The sequence below is a fragment of the Durio zibethinus genome, chromosome 6 (assembly GCF_047325235.1).
Source record: "Durio zibethinus cultivar Kanyao isolate XHJ-2024 chromosome 6, ASM4732523v1, whole genome shotgun sequence".
NCBI lineage: Eukaryota > Viridiplantae > Streptophyta > Magnoliopsida > Malvales > Malvaceae > Durio > Durio zibethinus.
Window position 1 is genome coordinate 33,895,866 of NC_143167.1, and position 13,099 is coordinate 33,908,964.

The 13,099-nt window shown below is 34.4% G+C and overlaps 2 protein-coding genes and 1 pseudogene across 7 annotated transcripts; all 3 read left to right on the forward strand.

Annotated features, from left to right (window-relative positions):
• Positions 1 to 369: 369 nt before the first annotated feature.
• On the forward strand, positions 370 to 2,303 carry LOC111284797 (uncharacterized). The gene is made up of 4 exons (XM_022873751.2): positions 370 to 526; positions 607 to 713; positions 1,942 to 2,020; positions 2,116 to 2,303. Exons 1-4 carry the CDS (start codon positions 524 to 526, stop codon positions 2,161 to 2,163), a joined length of 237 nt encoding a protein of 78 aa, XP_022729486.1. The 5' UTR covers positions 370 to 523; the 3' UTR covers positions 2,164 to 2,303.
• Positions 2,304 to 2,447: 144 nt separating this feature from the next.
• Positions 2,448 to 9,542, forward strand: LOC111284796 (WD-40 repeat-containing protein MSI4-like). Of its 5 annotated transcripts, XR_016343247.1 has the most exons (17): positions 2,448 to 3,180; positions 3,594 to 3,657; positions 4,010 to 4,096; positions 4,198 to 4,260; positions 4,541 to 4,606; positions 4,720 to 4,794; positions 4,941 to 5,016; positions 5,479 to 5,695; positions 5,907 to 5,988; positions 6,636 to 6,709; positions 6,847 to 6,958; positions 7,068 to 7,142; positions 7,732 to 7,808; positions 7,921 to 8,021; positions 8,135 to 8,283; positions 8,506 to 8,605; positions 9,109 to 9,148. XR_016343247.1 is itself a non-coding variant. In XM_022873750.2 (15 exons), the coding sequence occupies exons 1-15, from the start codon at positions 2,924 to 2,926 to the stop codon at positions 9,208 to 9,210; spliced, it is 1,527 nt and encodes a 508-aa protein (XP_022729485.2). In that variant the 5' UTR covers positions 2,448 to 2,923; the 3' UTR covers positions 9,211 to 9,542. The 5 variants fall into 5 exon arrangements, 3 of the variants coding, with proteins under 3 accessions (XP_022729485.2, XP_089619303.1, XP_089619302.1); XR_016343248.1 differs by lacking the exon at positions 7,921 to 8,021; XM_022873750.2 differs by lacking the exons at positions 7,921 to 8,021; positions 8,135 to 8,283 and having other exon boundaries at positions 9,109 to 9,542.
• Positions 9,543 to 10,671: 1,129 nt separating this feature from the next.
• LOC149518602 (transmembrane 9 superfamily member 7-like) lies at positions 10,672 to 12,359 on the forward strand (annotated as a pseudogene). Its single transcript, XR_016342600.1, has 4 exons — positions 10,672 to 10,711; positions 11,122 to 11,192; positions 11,300 to 11,412; positions 11,778 to 12,359. The product of XR_016342600.1 is annotated as a transmembrane 9 superfamily member 7-like (transcript).
• The last annotated feature ends 740 nt before the right edge of the window (positions 12,360 to 13,099 follow it).

Consider the following 13,099-nt stretch of genomic DNA (forward strand, 5'->3'; position numbering starts at 1 on the left):
ATTAATAAATAATATAAAGAATAATAAATAGTATTATTTTAAGTATTTTTTATATTAACATAATATTTTAATATTAAATATAATTATTAAAATATAATTATTTCTTAATATTATTAATTTTAATATATTTTAATAATAAATATTTTTTAATATTTTAATAGTTATATTAATATTATTTGAAGAAAAAGATAAATATTTTAAAAAACAATCAAATAATAAAAAATATTTTTCATTAACTCATTCAAATAATAAAACAACTTTTTTAATTCAAAAAATATAAATATTTTTTTAAATTTATTTTTTTCGAAATAAACGAAACCAAATTTTGGAGCAATAATCATATCACCAATCCAGCCACAGGCCTGAGAACACAAATATATCATAATTCGCGGTGTACCGAATCCTAAGTTCCAATACAAGCGAAGACTCGTAAAATTCAAAACCCCTTACTAACAGCTAGTCGCGAGTTGTTCCCACTCTCTTGGATTAACCTCCAGACTCCGAAGCGAAGAGACAAAGATCGATGGTAAATCTTTCTCGATGGAACCGAAGAATTTCTAGGGTTTTCTTTTGTTTCTTTGGATTTGATTTATGATTTTGTTGCAGGCTCCTACTGCAAAGGCAATAACGAGTCCAGTGCCAGATGCGTGGTACCCAACCCTAGCCGTCGTCATGCTAGCCATTGGTCTCGTCCTTACCGCGTCCTTCTTCATGTAACAATCTTGATCTTGTGTACTCCATAACATTTCTTCTTTTTTTGCTACTTTTTTTTCTTCTTATTAGATTCGATTAGGAGGCAATTTCCAGTTTTTCCCCCTTATTTACTTGAAATTTGTATAAGTAGATCTGGGTTTTTCTTTTTATAAATTATAATTAATGCTTGGGTATACAATAGGGAAGCATTAGCATAATTGTAACTTAATTTTTTGATTTAGAATGTATGTTTCATAGGTGCGATGAGACGTTTGGAAAGATTTTTTTTTTAGTAGGCAATTTGCAGGATCTTTAATGTAATAGAATACTAGTGTGAATTTGAGGTTGATGAATCCCCTTTGTGTTTTTGGTGGCTACCATACTACATTCCACTTCTATTTACCTTTGTATTGTAGAATTATCAGTTGGAATCGTGGTATTCCATCCATATCTGCTTTGGGTTTCAAAAATTCTTTCTAAATGAATATCTGGTTTTCCTGATTCGGTTGTGGTGTTTTCAAGTTTGAATTTTTATCTGTTAATTCCAAGGCGTAAGGCACCAAGCAGATTTTCAAAAGAGATATTTCAACTTTTTGCATGTGTAAAATTGTATCTGTGCTCGTCTAGTTTGTTATGTAAAGCTTTCTTCATTCATCATGTTTTATTGATTTTGCTATTTTAGCACTTCGTTTTTCTGGTTTTGTTAATTGGAGTTTTTTGCCACTAAGGAATTTCATATGAGTTGGATCTAACAGTTAGAACTTAAGTTTTCTTTTCGTTGGACTGTATTGATGATGCCTTTAAATCTACTCACGCATGGTTTTGCTTATATTGAATTTCTTCTTATTAGTTGGATCTCGTAATTAGAACTTAGAGGTCTTTGTTTATTGAACTGTACTGATGTTACCTTTGAATCTACTCAAACTTCTTTTCACTAGAGAATAAAGAATTCCAAATCAGTTGGATCTTGCAGTGAGAACTTAGAGGTCTTTTTTCATTAAACTGTAGCAATGCTACCTTTCTATTATTCAAACTTCTTTTCACTTAATTTGTTTTCCTTAGAAATCTTTTTCTTTGCTTATAGTGCTGATGTTTGTGAAGATTAAGTTAGATTCTCATGAGTAGATTCTTAGTACTTTTCTGTTTGACATTGCCCAAAGTAAGACCCTGTTTGATACAATGCTTTATGGGCCTGAGATTACATTTGGAAAATTTTATGAAAAATTTCTTTTCCCCAAAATATGCCAGCTATGAAGCAACTTCTTCCAAGCGAAATCGCAGTCTTGCCAAGGAGCTGACCACTGGGGGAGTGGCATCTGTCTTCCTGGTATTGCTTGCTGTATCTGTTTTGGCTGGATTTTCTCTTCCTTAATTCATGTAGTTTTGTGCATTGCTGATGCTTGATTCTGGATATCTTCGCAGGGCTTCGGGTCATTGTTTTTACTACTGTCAGCCGGTGTTTACGTCTGATATTTATATTGTTCAACCAGTTTAATAAGTTTTGCTTAGCAGAATGCTATCATGTGGAGCATCACGGCTTTGACACTGTCACTTACAGACTTGTAGACATTTTTGTTATTAATCAGATGAAGATGGCTTTTTTTATAACATTTTGATATCGCTTGGGTTCTCTTAGTACATGCTTGAATATTGGACTCGTGGTTGTATCAGATTGTTTAACTTGCACACTGTGGTTCGATATGCAGTATTCGAGTCAACATATGAAGATCCATTTTATAACACCGGTGGAAAAACCATTTCTTTTAGTGGATTCGAAGAATTGTTCACAAATCCTTGCGTTTTGCTTCATGGTATAAATTATCAAACAATAACTGCCGAAATGGGTCAAAGATTGAACCTTAATAAGAAAACAATCGCCTAAACAAAAAGATAAGCAGCTCCCCAACGTCTCAGTTAAAACGAAGCTTTGACCGGTAAATATAAATGGCTGAATCATTCCAACCTCAAGACTCTCAACATCTCAGCAACGCCTGAGCCGTTACTGACACTGACTCTGCCAACTTGCCGCGTTACATCGCTCTACTTTTAATGGGCGTAGCCCAACAAAAGGAACCCTCAGCACCACTTTTACTATATTTTTTCGCATTCTCTTCCATCCCCCATCACAGCCCCAGTAGGGTCCAGTCTCGGGTCCCCTAAAGCCGATCGTTGTTTTTCCCACCTTCTCTCTTTGCTTTTAAAGTATCAGCAATATTCCCAATCTCAAAAAATGGAGTCTCCCCAACCTCAACAGCAACAGCAACAGCAACAAGGCCCCAGGAAGAGAGGCCGAAAACCAAAGCCAAAGGACGAGAAGGAACAGCAACAGCAGCAACAACAACAACAAAGCGCTGGTAAAATGAAAGAAGGAAAGAAAGCCCAACAACCAAGCGTTGATGAAAAGTACACTCAATGGAAGTCTTTGGTCCCTGTTCTCTATGACTGGCTTGCTAATCACAATCTCGTTTGGCCTTCTCTCTCTTGCCGGTATTTCTCTTTCAACCCTTTTTAGGGTTTTTGGGTTTTTTGTTATTTTCGTTAAACAATAGCTTGGGTTTTGGTTCTGTGACTAAAAAAGTGTTTTTTTTTTGCGATTAGGGTTTATTTGGGTTATTATGTTTGTTTCTAAAGATCTGAAATTTTTTATGCTTAACCCTAATGGGCTCTTGCTGAGCTGCCAATCTGTTTTCGTTTCTTGAACACCCCGTAAATATTTATTTATCCTTGTTTATTAAATGTGAGATCGCTGGCATTAACCTTTGTAGTTGTTGAGGAACGAGGAGAGTTTTTTTTTTTTTTAATTCAATTTTGTGTTATATTGTTGCCAATTTAGCTCATTTTCTTGTTTTTCCCCCTCCTTTATCATATTTCTTTATGATAGTTAATTTGGATTTGAACAGCTGGGGACCACAGCTTGAGCAAGCTACTTACAAGAATCGCCAGCGTCTCTACCTCTCTGAACAGGCAAGTATATTTCCTTCTGGGGATTTTTTTTGGGTGTGCTTTAACGGGCTTGAATATAAATTGCAAACTGAATGGAGGACCCTCTTGTTTCATTTTTGTTGGTTCTTAGAAGTTTTACATAACAAAAAAATGCTTGGTCTGAAGTCTTAATTTATTAACAGCAATAGTTGCATCATGCTTAGAACTCTGTGTTAATGGAACTTAAAAGAAAAGATTGGTAGGACAATGATGATGCATGATAAGTTTGTACTTGAGCTATTTTACTTAACATCATTTTTTTATGGAAAAATTTGTTATTATCATCTATTTTGACATCTTTTCTTTTGGTTATTGTTTTATCTTATAATGTCAGACTGATGGTAGCGTTCCCAATACTCTTGTGATTGCAAATTGTGAAGTTGTCAAACCTAGGGTTGCTGCTGCTGAGCACATATCTCAGGTGACTCATTATCATGGGATTTTTTTTCCTTTTTCTGCACTTCATTACTGATGCTTGCAGCTTTCTTCTCTTTATTTACATAATTGTTTCATATTTTTCAGTTTAATGAAGAAGCACGCTCTCCCTTTGTAAAGAAGTATAAGACCATCATACATCCTGGAGAGGTGTGAATCTTGCTCATTGAAGAAAAATAATTGTGTTTTATGACTTTAAATAAAGTCATGTGATGACATACCCTCTAAAAGTTTTTTTGGAACTCAACTATACATAAAAATATAACCCATGCTTTTGATTTATGACATGTGGAAATAGATATTCTGCTTACTTAAATTTCCTGTTTTGTATGTATAACCTCAAAATTTTATAATATTCATTTTATTCTTTTCCTTTGTTTTTCTTTATGGTAGTTTATATTATTGTGACTGCCAAAATACTATCTTGCAGGTGAACAGAATCAGGGAACTTCCACAGAACTCTAAGATTGTGGCCACACACACTGATAGTCCAGATGTAGGAGTCTTGTTATTTCTGTCTTGTTAAATTATGTGGAGCCAATATATGTCATGTTTTCTTTCTAGGATTGATGTTAAAGTCTGCTTGCTATGCAACTTGATAAAATTTAGGTTCTTATTTGGGATGTTGAAGCTCAACCCAACCGTCATGCTGTTCTCGGAGCAACATATTCTCGCCCAGATCTGGTATATTTGTTTCAAAATTCCAGTTGTATGTTTACTGTTTAGTAAAAGCTCTGTGTTCTACTTGTGTGCATGCATATGTTCTCTGAAGAGGGGGGAGGGGAGTTTAATGAACTGTTTTTCACTGATGACATTTTTTTTTTTGGCAGATTTTGACTGGACATCAAGATAACGCAGAATTTGCTCTTGCAGTGTGCCTCACTGAACCCTATGTGCTCTCTGGAGGTTGGGAGATTTCAACATTCAATTAACTCTATGCTTGTTTGGGATTAATGCTTTTATTGATATATTTAGTACTGAAATCCTCATGGAAATCATGATGTTATCTTGTTGATATGATCATATGAGACGTTGTGAGTTCATTATCTTCTTATCATTGAGTGTTAATCAAGTGAAAATATTTATTTGAGAGCTGAATATGCCATTTTCTTTATAAAAGATATGATATGTTTGAAATAGATTCATTATCTGATTTAGGAAGTGTATCTTTTGTCAGATTATGCTCTATGGTATGTCTTATTGTGTTCTAGTGCATAACTGCATGACATTATTGTGAAGCCATACCTCTACAATTTTTTTTTTCAAGCCTGAAGGGGATTATTTTATATATTAAAAAATGGCTCAACAAAACTGAATTTCATTTTATTTGACGGGCACTGCTTCTTAATGAGAGGACTTTCATGACAGGGAAGGACAAATCAGTTGTTTTGTGGAGCATCCAGGACCACATAACAACGACAGCTACAGACCCTACCAAATCTCCAGGATCTGGTGGATCGATCATCAAACAGAACAAGCCTGGGGAAGGTAATGATAAAGCTACTGATGGTCCTTCTGTAGGTCCTCGTGGTATCTTCTGTGGGCATGAGGATACAGTTGAAGATGTCGCGTTCTGTCCATCCAGGTAGCTGCTTTCTCTTGGATAAAATCTAAATTCACAATTCTTTATTGTATTTCTTCTTGAGTTCTCTTCATAAATTTTTAATGTAAAGACGAGTTTATTCAAATAGCTTTTACATTAGTTTCTCTTCCACTGTAGTAATGGCTTTTGAATTGATACTTTTCATGTTCGTATGGCCTGTAATTTCTGACAATTTCTTTCCTATCTGCTGAAGTGCGCAGGAGTTTTGTAGTGTAGGTGATGATTCCTGCCTCATACTATGGGATGCACGAGTTGGCAGTAGCCCCTCTTTCAAGGTAATTTTCCTATTATTTTTTGCTATTTAACGATAATAACTGTGTGGGGGTTTCCCTTTTTCCCTGTAATTGCTGTCCTTTTCATTTTCTCTTTTTTTTGGATGAAAAAACTATATATATTCATGAAAAGAAAGTTTCAAAGAGTAGAATATAATTTGATAATATAGCCCGATCTGGGCTTTTGATTGACATCTGTAAAGTGGGTTATAGTAGAGAGGATGATGTGTGATTTGAATCAGTCAACTAGGTAGCATTATTGTTGTACCTGCTTTTTGCCCCATTTATGTGGGTGGGGCAGGAATGCCATGCCACATCTCTAAATCCTTTGCACAAACTTGTTGAAAGTTTGGTCGGCTGTTTTTTCTGATTCTAGTTATACATTTATGTTCCTTCTGTCTGTGACTTCATTCTCTTGATTATTGTCTGTTCCAAATCATTTTTAGGTGGATGTGATTTGATACCAGAAAGCCAACTGTTTAGCTTCTTTCTCCACTCATGAATTCCTCTTGGTGGAATCAACCAAGGCTTTATGTTTCTCATGCTTTATGTTATGATCTTGTGAATAATATTTGTTTGTATGTAATTTTGAATTTTAAATATACTGATGCTTCTGACGATAAGCTAAATTGTTTGTTTCGTGTTGACAGGTTGAAAAGGCACATAATGCCGATCTTCATTGTGTTGATTGGAACCCCCACGATGATAATCTTATCCTGACCGGGTACATCTACATCCATGTTTCTTTCAGTTTTGCACTTTCCTTTTGGCATCAACATACATCATATGAGTGTGGCAGTGCTTCTTCATGCATTGCAGTGATGGGTAAATATTGTTATTTTTCTTTTTTTAATCTCTCAGGTCTGCAGATAATACTGTTCGTATGTTTGATAGAAGAAATCTCACTTCTAATGGAGTTGGATCACCCATTTATAAGTTTGAGGGTCATAGAGCTGCCGTTCTATGTGTGCAGGTGTGAAAAGAACCTAATCATTTCATATGCTTTACTTCCTGTTTTATTACAAATGTGATAAGTGTTATCATGCATCTGTTCTTACCAAATTTATATTTCTCATGTCCAGTGGTCTCCAGACAAGTCATCTGTATTTGGTAGTTCAGCTGAGGACGGGCTCTTAAACATTTGGGATTATGACAAGGTGTGATTGCTTAGTCAATCTCCAGTTAATTGCCCTTGCACACATGATACAATGTGCACGCGTGTAACACAGATGACACACATGGCTATGTATATATGTTGAACTCTGTAGTCTCTGTATGCTACCCATCCATTTTTGCAGTTTGCATGAATAATTTCTGCCATGGAAATATTTTTAGATTTTCAGAGTCAATTTTAGGAAATTGAACTCTCATCAAATACAAAGAGGATGTTGTTTGTGAGTTGATAATTCTGATTCATATCTTTCTAGAATTTAAATATATTTGTGAAAAATGATGGCAGTGAAGAAGATGACCAAGTTCTTTGTCTTTATCAATCTAGCTCAGTTTATGCCTATGTTACTAGTGTTTAGTCTTCAGTCACCTTATCTTCTTTTTCCCTTTTGAGTTCAACTTATGTTTGTTTAATTATTTATGTAAAACATAGTTAAAAGGCTTTGCCTTGTAGTAGAAAATATTCCCCTTACCTTTCAAAGGCCAGTTCAGACACATTGCTTATTTGGCTTGTCATAGATGTATTTGCTACTGTTTGATATTGAGGTTGTTTTTACATGCTCGTTCCTTTTGCAGGTTGGCAAAAAGGTGGAACGTCCTTCAAGATCTCCTAGTTCTCCTGCAGGACTGTTTTTCCAACATGCTGGGCACAGGTTTGCAACTGTTTTTCAGTTTATATATCATGTATTTGGACTCTTCTTTTGAACCTCACCATCTATGTCTCAATCTCAATGCACGTTTCATATTCTTTTTTTTTTCTTGTAGTGCTATCTCTATCCATTTAAACTTGCACCATTAAACTGGTTTCCTTGATCATCTTTGTTGCAAACAAGTATCTCATTCAACCTGTATTTCTTACATTTTGTGTATGTATAAAAGCTTTTAACACCTTATCTTTTATCTTTTGATGTTCTATAAGAGTCCTCGATGAAAATTTTAATGTACCACCTGATAGGGAGGTTTAAACTGTGACACGCAGCTCTTCATGAAGTTTCTTTTATTGAAAAAAGAAAAAGCAGGCACAATGATGCAATTGGTAGCTAATTTGAGATGTCATGAAACTCAATCTTGAGGCAGGGCTAACACATGCTCAAAACTTTTTGGTATCACTGTGGAATATGAAGACTTGTATGTTTTATGCATCTCATGCAAACAAGTTTTGGTTTCTCTGAACAAGTTCCTTATTTCGTTGAAGACAATGTATTTGATTCTTCTTCTTCATAATATGGTCTTCCCTAGTAGATGTTTTGAGTTGAAAATTATACGACACTTAAAGGATTTTGTTTGATTTTTTTATTTGATTTTACCTGATTTGTTAACATAACATTTGCAATCTTTCAATTTTTACAGGGACAAAGTTGTTGACTTCCATTGGAATACATCAGATCCATGGACTGTTGTTAGTGTGTCTGATGACTGTGAGACCACTGGCGGAGGAGGGACATTACAGGTATAATTACTAGTTTCCCTTCTAGATTTTTTGTGTTAGAAATACAGTTCTTTTTCTTGAGACAATTTAAATGAGCAGTGTCACTGCGGTGGTTATAACATATCACACAATAATTTAAAAGCAGTGCGCTAGAGACCTGGCATGCACATTACAAGAAACATTTATAAATTGTTTAGGAGACTTAACTTCCCTGCCAATATTGCAAAACATGTTGCTTCTAATCATCAAGGGTTACCATTGGAAGTAGAACCTAGGGTATTACTGGAATTAATTGCTTGTATTGACATTCCTTCACTGTTGGTTACGAAGTTACCCCAATTTAATTGTTCTTTTGAAAGAGCTTTATTTCACATATTGGCTTCAACAACCTAAGTGCCCATGAATGTTCTTTCCTCTTTACTTTCCTTCTCTCTCCTTCAAGTTTTTGTTTCCTTTCAAGAAAAAAAATGGCATTAAATTTGAATGAAATTACAATTATTGATGTGCTAAATGATGATCTGCAGATATGGCGCATGAGCGATCTCATCTACAGGCCAGAGGAGGAGGTTTTGGCAGAGCTTGAGAAATTCAAGTCCCACATCATTTCATGCGCGTCAAAGCCATGAGAGACAGGATTGGAAGGAGGCCAGAATATTACCTGATTGACTTGTAACAAATCGATGTAGGAGCTCATCATGTAGACTAGATGTTTGCTCGCAATTGTAGATTTTCTGATATCGAGGCATTCAGACAGATTTTTTAAACATTTATATTGTGAGTGTTACACTGATTATGAGCATGTTGAAGACTGTCATATACTCACACATGGCTTCAACGGGGTACATATGATGATCAATGAACTGTTAAACAATGAGCCATTAAATTCTACCATAGGATCCAAGGGATTGTGATTGAAACTTGAAATATTGAATGAAGGGATTCTTCCAGGTTCTTGCAACTGTCAAATGTAGTTAAACTTGGTTGTTGGAAACATTGTGTTTTTAACTTCGGAGTTATATCCCATTATGTTGTTGCCGGTTGTGGTTTGAATGTTGAAGAGGTCAGCTGATTTGAAACAATGTACTTATATTATCCCTGGATTGACGGAGGGTTTCAAGACCTTTAATTGAAACATTGTTATTGGTCATTGGGTACGACACAACATCCGAGCCGGTCGCAAGAATGGTATCGCTCTAGACAAATTATGTAAAACTACGTAATAGTATTAAAATAAGGACAGCAGAGAACGAGGTGGTCGGTTGACTAGAGGTATCCGAATGGACGACCAAGTTGTAAGTCGCTGTGATCTGGTGTTCATTTGACACCTTCAAATAGATAGTAACAGGGTTATTTAATCTTGATTTCTTCTCTGTATCGACACGTTGAAGTTTGCATAAAGATGATGGAGAGTAATAGCAACAGCAGAGGCATGTTATCATGGCTGGCCCTTCTTTTCTTTCTAATAACAGTATCAAAGACGCTTGTGCCTGGGTCCTATTCCGTCTCTCTCCGTGCCCTTGCTCCTGGCGATTTTAACACTGTAATTCCCCTTCGTTTCTCTCTTTCTTTCGTTGTTCGTTTCCTTTTGGGAATATTGTGTCGTCGTCAATTAACTTTTATGCCTACAGGGAGATCTTCAAGTCCAGGTTTCCAATCTTACTTCTCCGAAGACACAGCTTTCCTATAACTTCTATTCCCTTGGTTATTGTAAGCCTTCCAAAATTATAAACACTGTAAGACCTTGAAAGAATTTCTTCAAGGCGAAGGTTTTCAGAATTCTATTTATACTGTGAGTGTTTTTCTTGCACTGAATGCTTTCTTTTTTGTAACAGCAGAAGCCTTTTAATTTTTCCTCATTTGGATGATCCAGAGTTTTTTCTTTATTCATTTCCTTCTTTTTTTTTCCCTGTGTTCCAGTTTGATATGAGAAAAGATGAGTCATGCAAAGTAGCCTGCCGGGTCAAACTTGATGCTGAAGCTGCCAAGAATTTCAAGGAGAAAATTCATGATAACCATCGAGTTAATGTGTAACTACAAAGTCTTGTTCTCTCCTTTTCCATAATAGTAGTTAAGCTGCTGGTATTTACATGTTTTCTATTAACAAAGTTTTCTGTTTTGTTACCATAAGTTGCTAAAGTCATATTTAGTATATAAGATTATGATATGATAAGATTTGTTAATATTATTAATAAGATTAGATTAAATAATGTTATTTTATTTTATGTGTAATGTATGCAAAAATTAATATAAGATTATTTTGATCAATAAATAATTTTTTTTTTTTAAATTTATACAATTTAAATTAACAATATAATTTTTAAAAGTATAACAAAATATGTAAGTTCATTTCCATTGATTAAAAATATTTTTCTCCCTTTTGAGTGGATTTAATCATTGTATGTCAAAATTATGATTAATTCTTCTTGCAATTTTATTTTTTTTAGATACAAATTAAATATAATATAAAATGATTATTATCATATCTTATCCATCATCCCTTACACCAATCATGGCTTAAATGATTAAATGATATGCAGGATTTTGGACAATCTTCCAACACCGGAAGGAGGAAGGATTTCATTTAGGGTTTAAGAGAACATACTATCCTGTAAGTTTACTAATCTCATGTTCTATTCGTTCTATTTATATCTTGATATGATTGTATTTTGCTTTATTTTATTTGTTCTTTGAGATGTGCCAAATTGCTTGATGCAGAGCGGAGAGGAGGTATATTTCATCCATAACCATCTATGCTTCAGAGTCATATACCATCGGAATCCTCAGATTGATTCTGCTCAAATTGTTGGCTTTGAGGTTGATCCCTACAGGTGCAGAAACCTGATTCTCTCATGTTTCAATTGCCCTTCTTAAATTGTTTTCATTTGTTGCTTTTTTGGGTTTTCAACTTAAGTGGTTCTAGCATTCAATGTGGTTGCTTATGTTTTAAATAATTGAACTGCCTAACAATCAATACCTTCATTTCCAAGTTTTCAAATTAAAGGAAAATTTCTGCAGTCTTATGTTTTGTGTCTGCGAACCATGAGCAACCTGAAACCATGTCATATGAATGCTTTATTTGTATTATATATCTGCAAATCATTCTCTTCTTTCATTTGGCTTTGCTAATTTTAGTGACCAATCTACTTGTTACCACTTTCTTGTCTTCTTAAAACCAACAAAAAAAAAAACCCAGTAACAATCATGAGTACGAGTGTCCTTGGAACGAGAAAAACCCTTAGTTGTTAACGTGCAAGGTCAATCAAGCTTTCATTATTCCTCTACGTATTGAAACTGATGCAGAAGTTGTTTTCATTATGATGTCTCCTTTTATGAGGTAATTCCTTATACTTAAAGTCTTTTCTTTCCCCTTTCTGGTGCTCTAGAATATGACTGCTTAGTTTGAATAATGGTCCCCTCGGCAGTACAATGACAAGCCGAGCATCCGGAGTCTCTGGTTTCCTAGCCCCAAGTTGATTATTTAGACCCGTCGCTCAAAATTCTCTATGTTTTGAAATCATTAAATGATCTTCCTCATCTTTTCCAGCATGTTGCATTCCTATTTTGATGACACTAATGCTTGTGTTACGGTCAACAAACGTTTTGTTGCTACATTTAAAGGGTGTGAAAGCGATGGAGATTCAATTAAAAAAAAAAGAAAAAAAAATGAACCATGATTCATTTACAGGGAAGCTACGAGCCAAGTTTATGATTGAAGAGAGAACAGCAACTAAGGCTGGTTATGATCTTGTATTTAAATGGGAAAAAAGTAGTTGGCCATTTAGGTGTCGGCTTCTGCTTCATTATTAGGTGTCGGCTTCTGCTTCATTATTGATGGTTTATTTTGCCAATTGCTATGGACGCAAGATCAGCACCAGTCCCCTAACTAGAGTGCTCTTAAATCTTAATTTGGAGTTTGACCTCTTCCAAGGGTATGCACCATTAAAATTTACCTGAAAAAGTTGTTGATTTTACAAAATATGATATACTTTGTAAATATCGAAATTAAAATTTTAAATTTAGATGTTATTTTTTTAAAATAATTATATATATATTAATTGAATTAAATTTTAAATTCAAAATTATTAATTTCGGCATCAATTTTTTATGAATAAAATCTGAATTAATAAATTATTCAATTATGAAAACATATATCACAATTAGAAGATAAAAGAGTCCATGCGAAATTAACACCATTAATATAAACTTACATTTACTATACTTATATTTTAGCAGTATACAAAGCAATACTTCACATGTCATACCTCATATTGTACTTATTTTGGCAGGAATTAAATCAATGAATGCACAAACCAATTACTTATCATTATTAAGGTTGTAATCGAGCTAAATCGAGTTGATACAGCGAGAAGTTTGAGTTCGAATTCGACTTTCAACTAACGGTTCGATACTTAGTTCGAACTCAATCGAATTTTTTTTTTTAATTCGAATTCGATTTGTGATCGAATTCGAACTACTCGAATTTATTTGATTAAGTTCGAAAATATATAAAAATAA